Consider the following 16353-nt stretch of genomic DNA (forward strand, 5'->3'; position numbering starts at 1 on the left):
ATGAGAGAGTGGACTGTTTACAGAGGGGGAGAATAGTGGATTAACCATTATACCTGAAGGCAAAGGTCTCTGAGAGCTGCGCTCCATATGCACTGTACACATCTTATGGGCAACAGGCATCAGGAAATTAACCAATCCTCTTATGTTTATTCCAATAAAACCCTAAGCTTGTAAAGTTCCACATAAGTTCATTAAATTGTCACTATATTTCCTGAAAAACTGACATTCAGTATAGTTTATGAATGTCACAGTCAACCTTAAAACAAATAAAACACAATGCTTTTCTACAAGCTAAGCATGTCATTCAAGCATATTTAATGGTTAATTGAGAAATATATCACCGTTTTCAGGAAGATTTTTGTAAGACTGATGTTAAATATGCATAGATATAGGCTCTAGAAAAAGAACAATATACAAAATGATCTCTTATCTCTTAGTTATTTACAGGCTTTAAAAAAAATAGCAATAATGTGGTTACTTCTTTTTCTCATACTTAATCCACAGATGAAAAGGAAACTTTCTTGACCTCTTATTTCAGTCAGAAAGAAAATGCCCTTCAATTTTCTTGTTGGATTTTGAACTGGCAAGGTTTTGGATAATTCAAACCCTCATTTGCAACTTGACTGACGTTGATGATACTTCCTCTTTAAAACACTTGAAATAAAATGAAATTATGTTTTCTGCCACAGAGGCTCACAGCACAGTTTTGGAGAGAAATGAGGGTGGAATTAATCAGCAGAAGTACAAGACTGGTGGATTTGTTTTGGATTGGATTTTATTTGTACAGTAATGGTGTGGAATATTATCCAATAATATATGTATATAAATGATTTTATATATCATTGTAAAAGCTCTTTACACTCTAACTGAATGCACCTCAAAACTCAGATCCTATATGCAATTATGAGGTAGACATTAATAATGGTATTTCCACCCTCTGCAAAAATATTGAATACACCTTAAATTACTCTTATCAATGTAAGAAATATATGATTATCATGAAACTCTGTACATCACAAATAATAAAATAATTATAGAATAGAAATTATACCGATTTGAGTGCATTTGTATATTTACAAAGAAATGCCTTTTCTCATTTCTCTATTCGTTGCACTTTGTAAAGTTTTCGACTGTACAAATATTTACAGCTCAAAATAACGAACAGCAGTGCATTCAAAGCTAATGTGCATTTAAATATCGTCTCGTTTGCGAGTCTTTTTTTTTCGTCAGTCGATTTATCAAAGAAGACAAAACTCTTTCTTGCTGACCGCATGTCCTTGGCGCAGTCAGTTGTGGAAGTGCATTTCGTAAAGATGCAGACTTTGAGCAAAAAAGTTCGCCTCAGTAATGTGTGCTTTTTTTTTTTTACAACAGGGTCCCAATCAGTCCACTTTGAATGGAGGCACAATCTGGTTTTGTGTCCGTTACGTCCAATGTCCATTCTGTCCGCAAAGGCGCGCGACGCTTCTCCCCATGCAGCGCCTCGCCCGGTGAGCCCCTCTCCGCTAAATGGGAGCAAACTGGTCTCCAGTAAGGGAAAATCTCTTGAAGGCATTACCACCGCCGCGCTATCTCCTTTCCTCAGACCAGTGTGTGTGTTTGGTAGATTAGACATTCACCTTCTTTTTTGGAAAATAGGCACTTGCTCGGGCCTGTAATGGCTCCAGCTGGACAGTGGCAATTACAGCCTGGATGCACATCGCCAAAGCAGTCCGCCTGGCAGAGCCGCGACAAAGCGCTGACAGGCAAAACCCAGTGTCCTCTGGCTTCGGCACGAACAGGTGCACCGGTCAGTAGGCTCCCATCTCGCCTTGGTAATCAGTTATAGAAAACAGGCGATGATGCGCCACACACACCAAGTTCCCATTCCTTGTGCCATATGGACACGTCTCTCTCTCTCTCTCTCTCTCTCTCTCTCTCTCTCTCTCTCTCTCTCTCTCTCTCTCTCTCTCTCTCTCTCTCTCTCTCTCTCTCTCTCTCTCTCTCTCTCTCTCTCTCTCTCTCTCTCTCTCTCTCTCTCTCTCACTGTCTGGGCATGGGAAACAAAAGCCTATGTGATGAGTGACAACTTGTTGTTGCATGGTTGGAAACGTAGGCGTAACACTTTGAGACATGGAGTGATAATTATTGTGACTGTAACTGAGTCTGAACTGACAGAATAAATAGCAAATGTCGCCTCTGTGCGCATCCCTTTTGAATAAAGACAAGGCATTGCAGACCTGTGAGGAAAAGCACATGCTTGCCAAACTTTATATCTTCGACCTGGGACCCATCTGGACTTATCTTTGACTTCTTGACTTTAAAGGAGGTTCATTTATTTTGTTTTTTTGACTTGCAGGAATAAGGGTCGCTACCTGCACCCGCACTGCTCCACCACCATGTCCTCGTACTGTTTGTACACCACGTTATTGCCCGAGTCGATGTACAGGATGCTGATGGGGCTGAGTTTGGTGGGGACGCAGCAGCTGGGCGGGGTGCTGTTGGGGTCCATGGAGTTCATGAGAGTCTGGATGATGGCGTGGTTGGTCGGCTCGAGGTGCGACCTGAGGGGGAAATCGCACACCCCCTCGCAGTGGTACGCCTCGTAATCCAGGGGCGCGATGATCCAGTCGTCCCAGCCCAGCTCTTTGAAATTCACATGCAGCGCCTTTTTGCTGCACCGGGACTTGGACTTTTTCCCGTGTCTCTTCCCGTGCCGGTTGCTCAGCGCGGTCCTCCGCCGCCGCCTCGGCCCCTCTCCCTTCACCCCCCTCATCGGCACCCCCGCCGCCGCCGCCCCCTCCTCCTTCGCCGCCACCCCCGCCTCCCCCTCCTCCTTCTCGCCGACGGACCGCCGCGACTTGATCTTCTCCTTCATCTCGTTGAACAGGTTCTCCCTCTTCTTGGACCGGGTGTAGGCGACCAGGATGGCCTTCTCCTGCTGGGACCGGCCGCTCCGGTCCAGCCCCAGCTGCCTCAGGTCCACCTCCGTGTCTGATTTACCGAGCGTGACCCTCAGCTGGAAGCAGAGCTGGTTGCCCTGCTGGTGATGATGGTGATGATGATGGTGGTGATGATGATGGTGGGTTTTAAACATTTCCCACACGTCCAACACCTCCCACCCGGGCTTTGCGGAGTCCAGCGGGTCCAGCGACCTGGAGTCCAGCAGCCTGTCGGAGCGGCAGGGGAAGAGCTGGATGTCGTAGAGGCCCGGCGTCTGCAGGGACGTCTGGAAATCCCCGGGCGCTTTCCTAAATATCCTTAATTCCGCTCCGACCAGCTCCTCTTTGTCTGAAAGGGTTGAGACATCAAACAGATACTTTTGTCTTCGCAGAGGAGAGTGCAAAAGATCGTCTGCAAGGATAAAAAAAGAAAATAATTGCAGTCAGATTCACTTAGGGTGTACAGTGTTCAGAGGGATGGAGGGAAGGAGGGAGGGAGGGGGGACTCACATTCTCCCACAGAGGAGAGGCCTTCCCTCTCTCTCTCTCTCTCTCTCTCTCTCTCTCTCTCTCTCCCCTCTCTCTCTCTCTCTCTCTCCTCTCTCTCTCTCTCTCTCTCTCTCTCTCCTCTTTCTTGTTTTTCAGATGTCCACTCTGAGTCTGGCCTGAGCCAAACTGCAGCTGACAAATCCTCAAATTGGATAAACATAAAAAATAAAACTCACGGTCAACATCATGCTTGGTATTATCGTTGTTAAAAAGCTTTGTTGGCCATCCAGCTTTATTCCTAAATTGTACTAACTCTCTAACAGGGAGTTAAGCCCATCTTGGCCATTTTCCTCCTGTTAGAGAACACTGATAATTTGATTTGATTAAATTGATCAAATAGCAAATTAACTTCCAGATCTATTTGATAAATAAAATGGTTTGGAACATATCTCGATTATATAATATTAAGGTTAATTTAGGGAATGAAATTGATTATATTCGGTCTAATTTTACATCCAACAAATTAAAGTTATTAGCTTATGTAGCGAACATTTTAAAATGTATGCAAAGCACACAAGGTTCATGTCATATAAGGGAACCATCCATTCCAGCATGTTCCCAAAACACATGGAAACCTTTGAATGATCACCTTGTAGGCTATTATTATATTTTCCCGCTAATCACAACTGTAGTAATAATCTAATTAAACCTGCTGATATTTTAAGACCACGTCACTTTTAAGCAAAGTCAAAAGATTTTAATGAAAATAGTTCTGCTTTAATTTTACTTGATGACAGATTAATTATTAATTTCCCCCTCTTTGGCAGAAAGGAGGGAAACTTTGCTCTTTACTCTTTCAAAATGTCTTATATCTTGAAGCACCGGTCAAATCAGAATAACAGAAATGTGATTAGTTTTCTTCTGTGTGTTGGAAAAGTTTTTGGAGGGCTCTTGCAGAGTTGTGAGGCAGAAAAACAAGGGGCCTAGTGATGTGAAGGCCCCTGGGTGCTGCCAGACACAACGGACCAAAGGCGACATACTGTACACTCAACTGAACAATACACAATTAATGCATTATTCCCTGCTGGAGACCCAGGAGGCCTGCAAATATTTCATCAAGGCGAACCAGTGAGCCTGGGATGTAGCGTTATGGAGCAACGCATAAAAGGCGTTTACAGTTTTATTGCTTCACAAAATATCTTCTAAATATCAGTTTGACAAATAAAGGCAGCAGCTTCTCCAAATGGCATTTCAAAAGCGTTTTCGATTAGGACTATTTATATTTGTTACATGTTATCATGTATAGGCTGCATTTTAAAGGTGATGAAAGAAGCCTATAAATAAATGTGGGTTTCTTCAAATGGCTCCACTGCAAAACAAATGTCCATTTTAACAAGTCGTTTAGGGTTTGGGTCTTAAATCTTAATTTTCTGAAAACAAGTGAAGAATTCTGCCAATAGGAGTGAGATTTTTTGCACTTTTTTTCAATGCAGTTTCACTTGTTTCTGGAATTTTCTAGAAACGAATAGAAATAAGGCAGCACAGCTCACTAATATAAAGAAAATGTCACTTAATTTAACACAATTATTGAAACAAGTTGATTTACACTGGAAACAAGTGACACACAAGTGTCTCACCTCACTGTCAGATTTTCTCTCTAGTTTCAAGGAAAATAAAGATTTTAAGATTCAATACTGAATCAAGCGACATATTTTGATATTTAATAAAGAGATTTTTGCAGTGTTTGTATAATTAACACTTGTTGCCTCGGTTGAGCGTCACCATTTCTGGCTGTATGTGTACAGAGTCATTTTTAAAAAAAGAGAACGGTGACATGGCTACACTTAAACACGACTGTGATATCCTAATTTGTAAAGTTATTCCAAATGGATATTTGAATCCGGTTGCCAGTTTCCCCCCCTGTGAACCCTGCGGAGTGAACCAGTAAAAGCAGATTGAAACCTGGTGCTATTTCACTAACTTTGCGCGTATGGTCTGCATTAGGATTTTTTTTTTTATAAGACCTCAAACAAATCGAATGCAAGGTCACCAAATAATTAACAGTTCTGAATTCCCATCTTCCTCATTAAAGCACTTCCCCTCTTATATTTCATCTCATCTTGCCAACGACAACACTCCCGGTCAAACGGGCCTGTGCTGATTGTACAGCCTGTTAAAATTATTGACAGATACTCGCGTTGACAGTAAAAAAAATTATAAACTTTTTTTATTAGTGATATTATTTAAAAAGACGATTTTTTTCCACTGCGTGTAGATGCTGGACGGTAGGTCCGTCGTAACAACGGAAAAGGTAAAAGCCCAGTAGGTTTTATTGCTTGGTAACAGCGGCGTCCATGCACTTTTGTTTGACCTTGTTGGTTGTATTTGAACAAATGCAAAACATGTTTTTAATTGTCATCTATGCCTCTGTTTAGAGAGAGAGAGAGAGAGAGAGAGAGAGAGAGAGAGAGAGAGAGAGAGAGAGAGAGAGAGGCCAGCCTGCACCATCTGCGCTTTAATGAGTTACCCCAAGTGCCAAAAGTAATTTTCTGATTCGGGTTATTCTTTTCTGATCTTGCCTTTTCTGACCCCCAGGAAACGCCCTGCCTGGTTTTACAAACAATCCTCATTTACCTACATATTGTTAGGGTGAAAGCCAAAGAACTAGTAGATCATGGATGCACTAAAAAGTGTCTCTGGAGGAATAATGCGTAAAAGACGCCAACCTTGTTTACTCTGCGCATCAAAGCCGCTCCCAATGTATTTCTTTCCTGGTGTATTTAAGCAAAGAATAATCTCAGCTGAGGTTCACTCTGCAGGTTAATGCAATACAACACTTTGGGGATGCTGGGAGGAATCCCAAAAGAAACCAAGGCACTGAGCTGAGAGAACGGGAAGAAAAATAATTTTCCGTAATTAAAGTGGCGGTCGCACAGGGAGGTTACGCAGTAAAATACTAACCACTTCATAGCGGAGGAAGTGCTCTTTCATTTTTTCCCCTCGTCGTTTTTGGTGATGTGCCATTATGGCTGAGCTGGGTCATTATGGGAGAATAGACAGTGTTTGATATGTTATGACATGAACACTCAATTAGATCACCGAGTTCAAATACTCCAATCAGCGGTTCGATGCCAAGCAGCTCTCAGAGGGTCCAGCTAGGGGTCAGAGCCAGTGACACATCACATCAAAATCACAGGAGAAAGTGAGGCGTTTTTCCTATCAAATCACTTCACGCTGCAAAAAATATCCATCCAAGCAAGCCATGTAGCCCCATATTCACTCTTAAAATCAATTTCTTCTTATAATAAGCGAACAGTTATGCCAATAGGGTGAGAAAACACCACTCGTTTCCAATGCAGTTTCATTTATTTTCCAGAAACGAGTGTCAATATCTTGAAACAAGGCAGAATGAGGCAGATTATCCCACTATGCATCAGGAAAATGACACTTTAGTCGACAAAATTATTGAAACAAGTCGATTTGCAGTGGGAGCAGGTTAAATTACCTCACCGCCTCGGTAGACTTTTTCACTTGCGTCAAGAAAAATAAGATTTTACGAGCCGACAGTGGATTAAACAACCTGTCAAGACGGATATTTTTTGCAGCGCGCAGTTTGTCTGTGAGAGCTGCAGGCTCGGCGTGTCGCGGACAGGAGGGAATGCAAACAAAGATAGCTTTTATTTCTCCTGCAAAGATTAACTCGGCTTATGTCCCCCTGTGTGTGTTCGATGTGTTTGTGTTTATCAGTGTGTTTGTCCTCTCAGGCCAGTCACATCACTTGGTTACACATGTTAACTGACCCAAACACCTGCTTCTCACACCGACCCGCTCTGCCCCGGCCCCCGTCTTCCTTTGTCATCCCAGTTGGCCATACTGGGCACCATCATGGAAACAGCTTTCACTGTAATACGTGCCAGTTTCAGCCATTCTGCACAGTTTGCACTTTAAAAGTCCCCGCCGATTCAGGCACTGTTTGCGTTTGGAGATCAATGCAAAAAAAAAAAAATGCAATCCCCCCCACCCCACCCCCACCCAAAAAAAAAAAAAAAAAAAAAGTTTAATTTCCATTCAAATGGAACACTAACTGTTCCCAACTAGTTTTTGGTGCAGCCTGCACCGACAGTGATTTACAACCTTCATTTAGAGAAACGCCTCAATTAGTGTTTTATTGTCGTGTTACCTGGGGGTTAATTTAAGTGTAATATAACTTAATACTTTGCAAAAGTTACGTGCTTCGGCGGCTCTTTAAAATGCGTCCCATGTGTTCAAAGAGCTCCGAGTGCGCCAGCAAAATTTAATGCAGTCCTTATAAACAGAAAACAGCCCTGCAGCCTCCGAAATCGATGCATTTTTTATTGAGGCTCAGGGCGCATTGGATATTGGACTTTTGTGCGCATAAAATTGCGTGTTTGCATATTTTATATTTATTTCTCAAGCGTAAAAGTAGCCACCGGCAACATGACTCAGTTTTTTAAATCTCGTGATTTTAGAGGAATTATCTTTTACACTAGATTTTCTCAAGATTTGCACAATATTTTGTCACGTTGTGGAGGAGTATATTAGGCTACTCAGATGAGAAAAACGGTGCCACACGCAAAAACAAGGCAACACAGTCATACAAGATTGAGTTGATGGAGCGGGCAGCCTACTGAAACCAACCTGTTCCTCTGTCCACAAAACTTGTTATGGTGTTGGCAGATTTAGAGGAGCGGAAAAAGCTTGCGTTTAGTCCGAGCTTCTCTGCAGCCGAGTATGTCCTGTATATAGAGAGCATGTAATCGTGGGGCACAACAGCGTCCTTTAGGTCTTCTCGGTGGTGGCCCACGATAGGATGCGAAGACGCGAAGATCTCTTTTAGAAATTTGGTTGACCTTTGTCCGTCCTGATGAGGGATCCTGGCTCCCTTGTTCCTCCTCGGCGCAGAGGGAGAGAGGATAGCAGCTGACTGGAAACACGGTATATTCCCAAGAAAAACGAGGAACAGGCCCAGATATAGCGTTACGACTCGAAATGCGTCCATGGCTGGAGAGTCACCGGGAGATGTTAAGAAACTCTTTCCCTCCCCACACACACACGCACAATGAAGTCGGATTTCGGGCCGCTGGAGCCGGAGACGGTGTGCGCGTCAGGGTCGGAGAGCTGCTACTTTTGCGCTCCCCCTTGCCGCACCAGAAGAAGTGCGTTTTGCGCTCTGGACTTCACACAAGAGCGGAGACTGTTGGACCGACAGAAACACGCCCACATGGCCGCGCAGGGCTTGCCAAACCATTTCTTGTCACGGACCCCCAAATAGACACACACACTAGGCCCCACGGACCCCCACTGGAGAAGAGTCAGGCCCAAGGACCCATATGGGAAGGTTTTTGTTGTTGTTGCTTTAGTAATGATTTGTAGAACTGTCTGCACTGTGCGTGGGAGATAATAGTGGTGAGATTATTCAATTCTGTGAATAGAATAGCCATTATTAAACTTTCTCCAGTTGGGATATCAGTTATAGTGAATTCAATCTTAGTGAAATTAAACACTTCCTCATTTTTATGGGATCCCTAAGAACTCCCCCCCCCCCCCCCCCCCCTCAGTCTTTAGAGAGCCACTGCTTCAGACGGAGACATTTCTGACCAGCAAACAGACGCTTCCCAGTTTACGCCACAGGAGGCCAAGTTTAAAAGGTACAATAAGATGTTGACCAAGGTCAGCAGGTCGACACAGCTGAAACAGAGTAGAAACCACACTGATCAGAAAGTCCTCAACAGGCTGAAAGCTTCCAAAGACACATCAAATCAGATCAGATAAGATTTTACGCACAGAGAGTTTTGGCTACACAAGGGGCCACTGTGCCCAGTTTGCTTCTAAATTAAAAAAAAAAAAAAAAAAAAAAAGACAATTTTTGTAATAGAACTTTACACACTTTAGTAAGAATTTAATACAAACCTTCAGTACTAATTGATGCTGTAGAAATATAAGGAAGTTATAAAATGCGGTTCTTACTGGGTGAATTTGTGTGTTGAATCGATGTCATTTGAATAATGAGTGACAGGACAGAGAAACAAACCTCCAGTATCAGAATGGCTAAATAACCTGAGGGCTGCAAGTCTCATATTCAAATGTGGTGGTGTGAACACAGCTACAGGCAAGACAATTTGCATCAGACGCCTTTTGAATGACTCCAGCGACATCTACTGGCGACGGGGCTGAACTACAAGTATAGAGCAATAATGATGCCTGCTGTGCCTCTGTGAAGAAATGTAATGCTGCATTCACGCCGTCTGGGGAAAAATAAGATTGAAAGGACTTGATGTTTAGCAAGTAGTTGTCCTGTCATGGCATGTTAAGAGTTGTGAAACGTTAGTGAATCAAAATTATACTGAGCAAGAGCAGTGTGCGGGATTTTGTTCCTTTGAAATAAGACATATTAATTTGATGCACCTGCACAAGTTTGGAGGTGTGAATATTTTCTCTACTGAAGAGTTGTCATCACAAAGTGACTAAGGTAATGAAAATCGTTCATTTTATTTGTTTTATTTGAAATTAATATGTCATTGCCTACGTGTGTGATGGTATTTCCTTGTTGGTGAAGGTCTCAGTTCAGTAAGTTGGAGAAATCAGCATCCATCACCAAACCCCAAGATCCCAAGTATTTACCACCTGAAAGCTGCTGTGAACTTCATGTTCAAGTAGGAAGCTTGTATCTACCCTCTTTCCCATGTGGCCTGAATGCAGCAGTAGAGTCTGCCTGGATCACCAGCAGGGTACCTGCCTGGGGCCCCGGACCACGAAGGTAATTTACTTGTTAAGTTTCCCTCTTATTGCATGCTATCTCGGTCCTCTCCACCAGTTGTACATTGAGAATTGTTTGGGCATGGGCAGCAACTGTGGCACTTGTCATACTTTAACCTGAATGAGACCAAATTTGATCTTGTAGTCCAGTGAAGGGTCAGCAGCAGTGACACATCACATCAACATCACAGGAAAGTGAGACCTTTGATCAGGTCACACTGCAAAAAGTCTTAACAAATCATTCAGTCTCATATTCAGTCTTTAAATCTGTTTTCTTTTTCTTAGAACAAGTGAAGAATTAAATAATTCCACTACAATTTCACATGTTTCAGGTTTTTTCTAGAAACAAGTGTGAATTTCCTGAAGCAAGGCAGAATACAGCAGATCTCTCCACTGGTATCAAAAACAATATTAGGCTACACCTGAGTGAGTCCTTTTTTGATCGTTTGATTTTGATTGTATGGGTGTATGTTTGTATGTGTGTGTGCCTGTTTGTATGTATGTGTGTGTGTGTGTGTGTGTGTGTGTGTGTGTGTGTGTGTGTGTGTGTGTGTGTGATTTCAGAGGAAAAAAGTATATAGACTACTAACATGCATCAGATGCAAAATAGGCTTGGTGTGTAAAATACTCTTGCTGAGAGATGACACTTTATACACTTGAAGTGTGGTGCGCAATAAATAATACCTGACAGAAACAATTGATGAGGGTCAATGATTCCTATAAAAACACATAGGAAACTCATAGGGTTCATTTTTGATCACCTTGGGGTAGTAATTCAAAAGTTCTGTTTTGTTAAAAAGTAAAAAGAGTAAAGAGTAAAAAATCTGAATGGAGGGTTAGCCTATGAAAAACAAGATTTTTGAGGAATAGCTGGAATAGGAAATGTTTTAATTAAATTTTTGACCCCCTTATGCAGATGTCTTTAGCTTTGGTGACTTGCTAATACCTGCCACACCTCTGTAGCTCCAGCAGAGGGCGTCAGTTCTACATTTATGTGGCAGGAGTTATGAAGACGAGCGGCTCCTCTCTGGGTCACATGCTGAGATTTTGTTCAATATTTCCCAGCGGCCAGTGATTCTTCAGGAATCCACTTTCACGCACTTGTCAATGATGATCCCCTAATAAGTAAGTATGTGAGGCAAAATAAAAGACTAACGTACTCACTGATTACCGAGGTGTTGTCAATTAAATCTGATTTCTTTACACTGACAAGGTAGATGTGTGCAACTGCGTCACTGATTCAAGCCTCTCTTAACGCTCAAAAGTGGTAAATTTATTCTTGTAAATTACAGAATCTGTTAATATAACTCTGTTGTATTGCCATTCAAAGTGCAGGCGTTGCGTTTTTATATCAAAGAAACACCAATTAGGACAAGACGGTGGCGCCCTGCTGGTGACCTCTCTGGTTTCAGCACCATGGAGAGCCGACACTCACTCTGACTGACAGAACTGAGTGACTATACTTCAACTGCCATCACATGTATGTATAATGCAATTTAATGCATCTGGCATATGTATGTCACGTTGTGCATTTAGTTGCCATAGCTCGCATTATTATAACGTGACCCAGTGAAGGCTAAATATAGCCTAGAGGGAGGATTATATTCCACAAATCCAGCCATGACTATAAAGCATTCCTTATATTAAATTCAATGTTTTTATGAGTGATAGCCTACAAGCTATTTCAAAATGTAAATACATTGTATCCTGGGGATGAGCACATAGGTTACAAAACAATAATAAATGTATCCATGAATAATGTATCCTGGAATAAGGTCATTTTAAAAAAAACAAATACACTCTGGGAGATGATATCCAAGGATAAGATGCATTTAAATGTATTTCTGTATCATGGATGTAAATGATGCACATATAAAATGCAAGATTTGTGCATGTACGTATGGAGTATATGCCAGTATCTGCTTGATGTTCCTGTGGCTTAGGTTCTTCCAACATACATGTCAGGGAGCGGGAGAGTCCGTGTTTTAAGTAATGCCGTATGCGTTATGTAACACACTTGGGATGGTAGGCTAGTCATATTGTACGTGCACTGTCAGAGGTCTCGCTTTTTGTCCAATCGTGTGTGTCCACAGGATGAACGCACGCGCTTCTCCGCCCGACATCAAAACAGGCGGAAAGGAGCCAGTTAGTTTCTCCACAGCCAGACCGCAGGAGCAGAGGCGGCGGAACGACCCTTTGTGCTTCACCGATTTGCGCGCATCCTTCTGCGACTGGAGGAATCACCATCAAACATCCAGGTAAGGTTTTCTTTTTATTTCACTTTCAGTTAGAATAATTCTTCGGCGATCCATAGATGCTATTAAAAAAGAAAAACAAATCAGATGTGGAGCTGTCGCCTTGGCCAGGATTCTCGGATGGAAGCAGGTGGATTCTGAAATACTGTTGACAAATGAAGTTCGGTGATGCTTCTATAAATTTGGATATTTGCGCACTGAACAAATGTTTGGCGTGGTTCTGGGTGAAATCTGGCAAAATGAGGTTTGAACTTGTTTTCAGCATCCCACACTTCATCTGCCTTTATTTCTGGTGGCATCCCAGCTCCCCCCCTCCCATCCTATTCTGGGTTTTTGGAAAAACATCCCCAATGTAAAGCAGGCAGTGGGGGCGCTAGATGAAACAAAACAAAAACCCACTGCTGATTACTAGCCTATACAAAATGACAAATTGTAAAATCAGCCTTTGGAATGCAGTGTGGGGAAAAATATCAGGCTGTGTATTATCAGAATACAAAAAACTAAAAGCCTTGTTACCCAGTAAAAGATTGCTCTGAAGTGAATTAGGGGAAACAAAGGGAGACATGAAAACATGTACACAGAAAAAGGAGGGTTCTTCATGGGTTCTCTGGCTAGGGTAGTTATTCTATATCATGACTTAAAAGGACCATCTGATTTGTTAAAATTTAAACAAAACATCAGAATAAATAACCTAGGGTGGTTCTTAAAAAGTTCATCGCAGCACCAAAAAAAAAGGTTCTGCTATGGTACAAGATAAAAAAAAACATTTTCTGGCACATTTTTAATTGTTTAATTGTTTAATTATGCTTAATGCATATTGGAATGTTTAGACCTACTGAAAGTGGTGTTACTCATACATGACCTCATAAGATGATAGTGATGATGATGATGATGATGATGGTGATGGCGATGATGATGAAGTACTATGCTATTGTTTAAGGTCCATGCAATGATCTCAGGACAAAAGTGAATAATAATATTTCTGAGCTGAGTTGGGCAGAAAAGATACTTCACACCTCAGGTCAAATGAAATTTGAGATGAAGATCAATTTCATATAAAAAAAAAAAAAAGGTATAAATCCTTCAAATTTCAGAGAACAGTTAATCCATGCACAACAGATCCAAGCGAGAAAAAAAAAAGAAAGAGATGGAGCATATGGACGTACATGCCCGGTTAAGCTCATGTTCTCAGTAAAGTAGTGTGTGGCTTTCAGTTCAGATGTCGTCATCGCAGAAATTATATAACTTTACACCTCGTGAACGATCAAGTCAGCAGAACAAATGGACTGAACGCATTATGGGATAAATATCAGATTTGAATAAGCGGCTTCAAACGACTCCATATGCATGAACAGCGTTAGAAAGCAAACAGACTGGGATGGGATGGATTATGAGAAGGCATCGGTCACACCCGCTCCATGCTGTTTTTATCGCAATTGTCTGGATAAAGGAAATAGATTCTGAGTAGATGTATACCAGTCATGAGCACATTCTCTCAGCAGTATGCATCCTATAGCTCTTATCCTCTCCATGCTGAGATGACCCAACTGTCCCTTCCTCAGTACAACTACTTCCTAAAATAGTCAACAATACTCTCCCTCCCCCCAGGCTTATGTTGTTCTGTTTTATAGACCATAGCGTACAGTGATGCAGGAGTTTTTGGGGTGATTGTGGATCACCTATGCAGGCAGTTTGGCTCTTCATCATGCTTATAGTGAGTTGAAAATCCTGTGTTTGCAACTTAGATAATGCTTAGGCCTTCGCTCAGCAGGTAGCCAATTAACATCGTCTGGAGTCCAGCAGAGGATCCGGGTGGGAGACCGAGCTGATTGCATAATCCTGCTTTATGGGGGTCTGGGACGGGGCAGGAGCCGGGTGAGCCGCAATCACAGCAGACAGAAGCTGCGTGTTGAGAAAAAAAAAAAAACACTTATCTATAGGGAGCAGAGCACGCATGGGCAGGCTTCTGTATCAAAACATCTCACTGGGTTTCAGAGGCTGACAAATCTCCCTAGACCTTCAGTATGTGGCTCACGCTGCTGTGGGACCAGCAGCAGCAGAAGAAGAAGACAGTCAGGCACTGGAACAAATGATTTGAGACATTCCAAAATACTCCCAAAATACTCCTACATCTCATCCCGGATGCTGCAACCCACCTCATCTTCATTCCCAATATTTTTTATGTCATCCCCCTCCTGCCCCCCCCCCCCCCCCCCTTCTTTCTTTCCCCTACTTGCTTTAATATGCGTTTGTCTTGAAGTATCAACCCTCTCATCCTTCTCTCCTCAGCTCTTATTTCTTTTCCTAGCACTTCACTATCTTACAGTATCATTATAGGCTCACTGGAAGATTTTCTTACATCCATTGTCAGGGAACTATGAATGTTAGTGGTCTAGGAATTTAAGCTTAATCTACTGTTGCACTCCTTGTAAATCGCTCTGGATAAGAGCATCAGCTTAATGCCTAAAATGTAAAAATTGTAGACGCACTGCTAGAATTGTCTGAAAATTCTAGGCAGTAGTACTTGGTTAACTATATACAGAAGCTCTGTCTGTTTGCACACACTGGCTCAAGGACAACTGTTCATTGAGAATGAGAAAAACAGTAGAAAATGGATTTAGCCTTGTAAGACTGAATAGTAACACTCCCACATCACCTCGGCACACTCCGGCTATTTGCAAAGTGAAGGACAGCATCTGAGATGAGTAATGGAAGCTTGCACTGTGTGCAAATTTAATTGGCCCCATCTAGCCTGACTTGTTCATGCAGCTTTTTCCCTCTGTTGCTAAGACTGTTGCTAGGGTATGGGTTTGGTTGCTCTGCCCTGCTTGTGCTTAATCTGATTCTGTTGTGAGGCAGAGTGCCAGTCTGCCAAGCAGCCTCAGCATCGCTTTGAGCTTTGATGACACTGTGATGGTTTCGTTGTCTGTGGAAATGCAGATGGTGAAATCTCAGGCAAGAGAGTGCCGCGCAATCTATAGGTCAGACAATACTGAAACCTATATGTGAAGGTGAAGGAGTTTGATTCCTATGTTCACTCTCTGGTGTTCGCCTGTCTAAAGAAAAAGGATATTCAAGTATACAGTCACACTGTAGGTATTTCAGTGTCCTCCTTCAGACAATATATTGTGAAATGAAGTTGCTTTCACTCACATTGCAGCTGGAGTGGGAGCTTGCTTGTGGAAATCAGATGATCTAGTCGGGACTAACTTCCATCAAGGGTGGCAGCCAAAATGTAAAAAAAGATACCATCTGGACTAAGGGAGGGAAGACGGGCTCAGATTCAGTGATGCGACGGCAACACGCGGGCCTTAGGGTCAATTACATCATTCCCAGTCCAAAAAAAGAAAAACACGGCAAACACGTATGCACTTACGTAACTGACCCCCTTAGGCGAGGATGCTAAGAGGCACAGCATTCAACAGGCAGGAGAAAGTGAAATGATTGTGTAAAATTCAGTCAAGCATGAGAGGAATTTTGAATTATTTAGCCCTACAGCATCAATAAAATATCCCGCTTCTGTGTTTGTATGTGCATGTATAAAATGGAAAGTACAGTGTCAGGGTGAAATTCATTCCCACTTTTTGAATTCAGTTATCTGCTTTTGCCCCATTATTGACATAGGATATTGTGGGTATAATACTGTTCCAGTCATTATATCTCCATGACAGCAGCACTTCATAACCCTTGGCTGGCAGCCCCATAGTTTTGGCACAGAACTGTCCTTTTGGCACAGGATGCCAATAAAGAAAGTTAGCCTACTTTTGTCATGCATCGCTTAGCAGAATGACAAGCTGGATACTTCTTCTCTGGTACTATCTTCATTTTGAGATGACTCTGTGATGAAAAGACAAAATATCAAATGCATATTAGACATCTTTTTTCATTATTCCAACTATATAGGCTCCAAA

General features: G+C 42.3%; 1 protein-coding gene across 2 annotated transcripts; it reads right to left on the reverse strand.

Annotated features, from left to right (window-relative positions):
• Positions 1 to 2350: 2350 nt before the first annotated feature.
• gdf6a (growth differentiation factor 6a) lies at positions 2351 to 8430 on the reverse strand. 2 transcript variants are annotated; one of them, XM_071527478.1, is made up of 3 exons: positions 8070 to 8430; positions 2798 to 3333; positions 2351 to 2734 (listed from the first exon to the last, which is right to left on the reverse strand). In XM_071527478.1, the coding sequence occupies exons 1-3, from the start codon at positions 8428 to 8430 to the stop codon at positions 2351 to 2353; spliced, it is 1281 nt and encodes a 426-aa protein (XP_071383579.1). The 2 variants fall into 2 exon arrangements, with proteins under 2 accessions (XP_071383579.1, XP_071383578.1); XM_071527477.1 differs by having other exon boundaries at positions 2351 to 3333.
• Positions 8431 to 16353: the final 7923 nt, after the last annotated feature.

This window comes from Centroberyx affinis, unplaced genomic scaffold (assembly GCF_046629955.1).
Source record: "Centroberyx affinis isolate AG114_WGS23_722 - 3 ecotype Tasmania unplaced genomic scaffold, CSIRO-AGI_Caff_v1 ptg001541l_1, whole genome shotgun sequence".
In the NCBI taxonomy this organism is placed as follows: Eukaryota; Metazoa; Chordata; class Actinopteri; order Beryciformes; family Berycidae; genus Centroberyx; species Centroberyx affinis.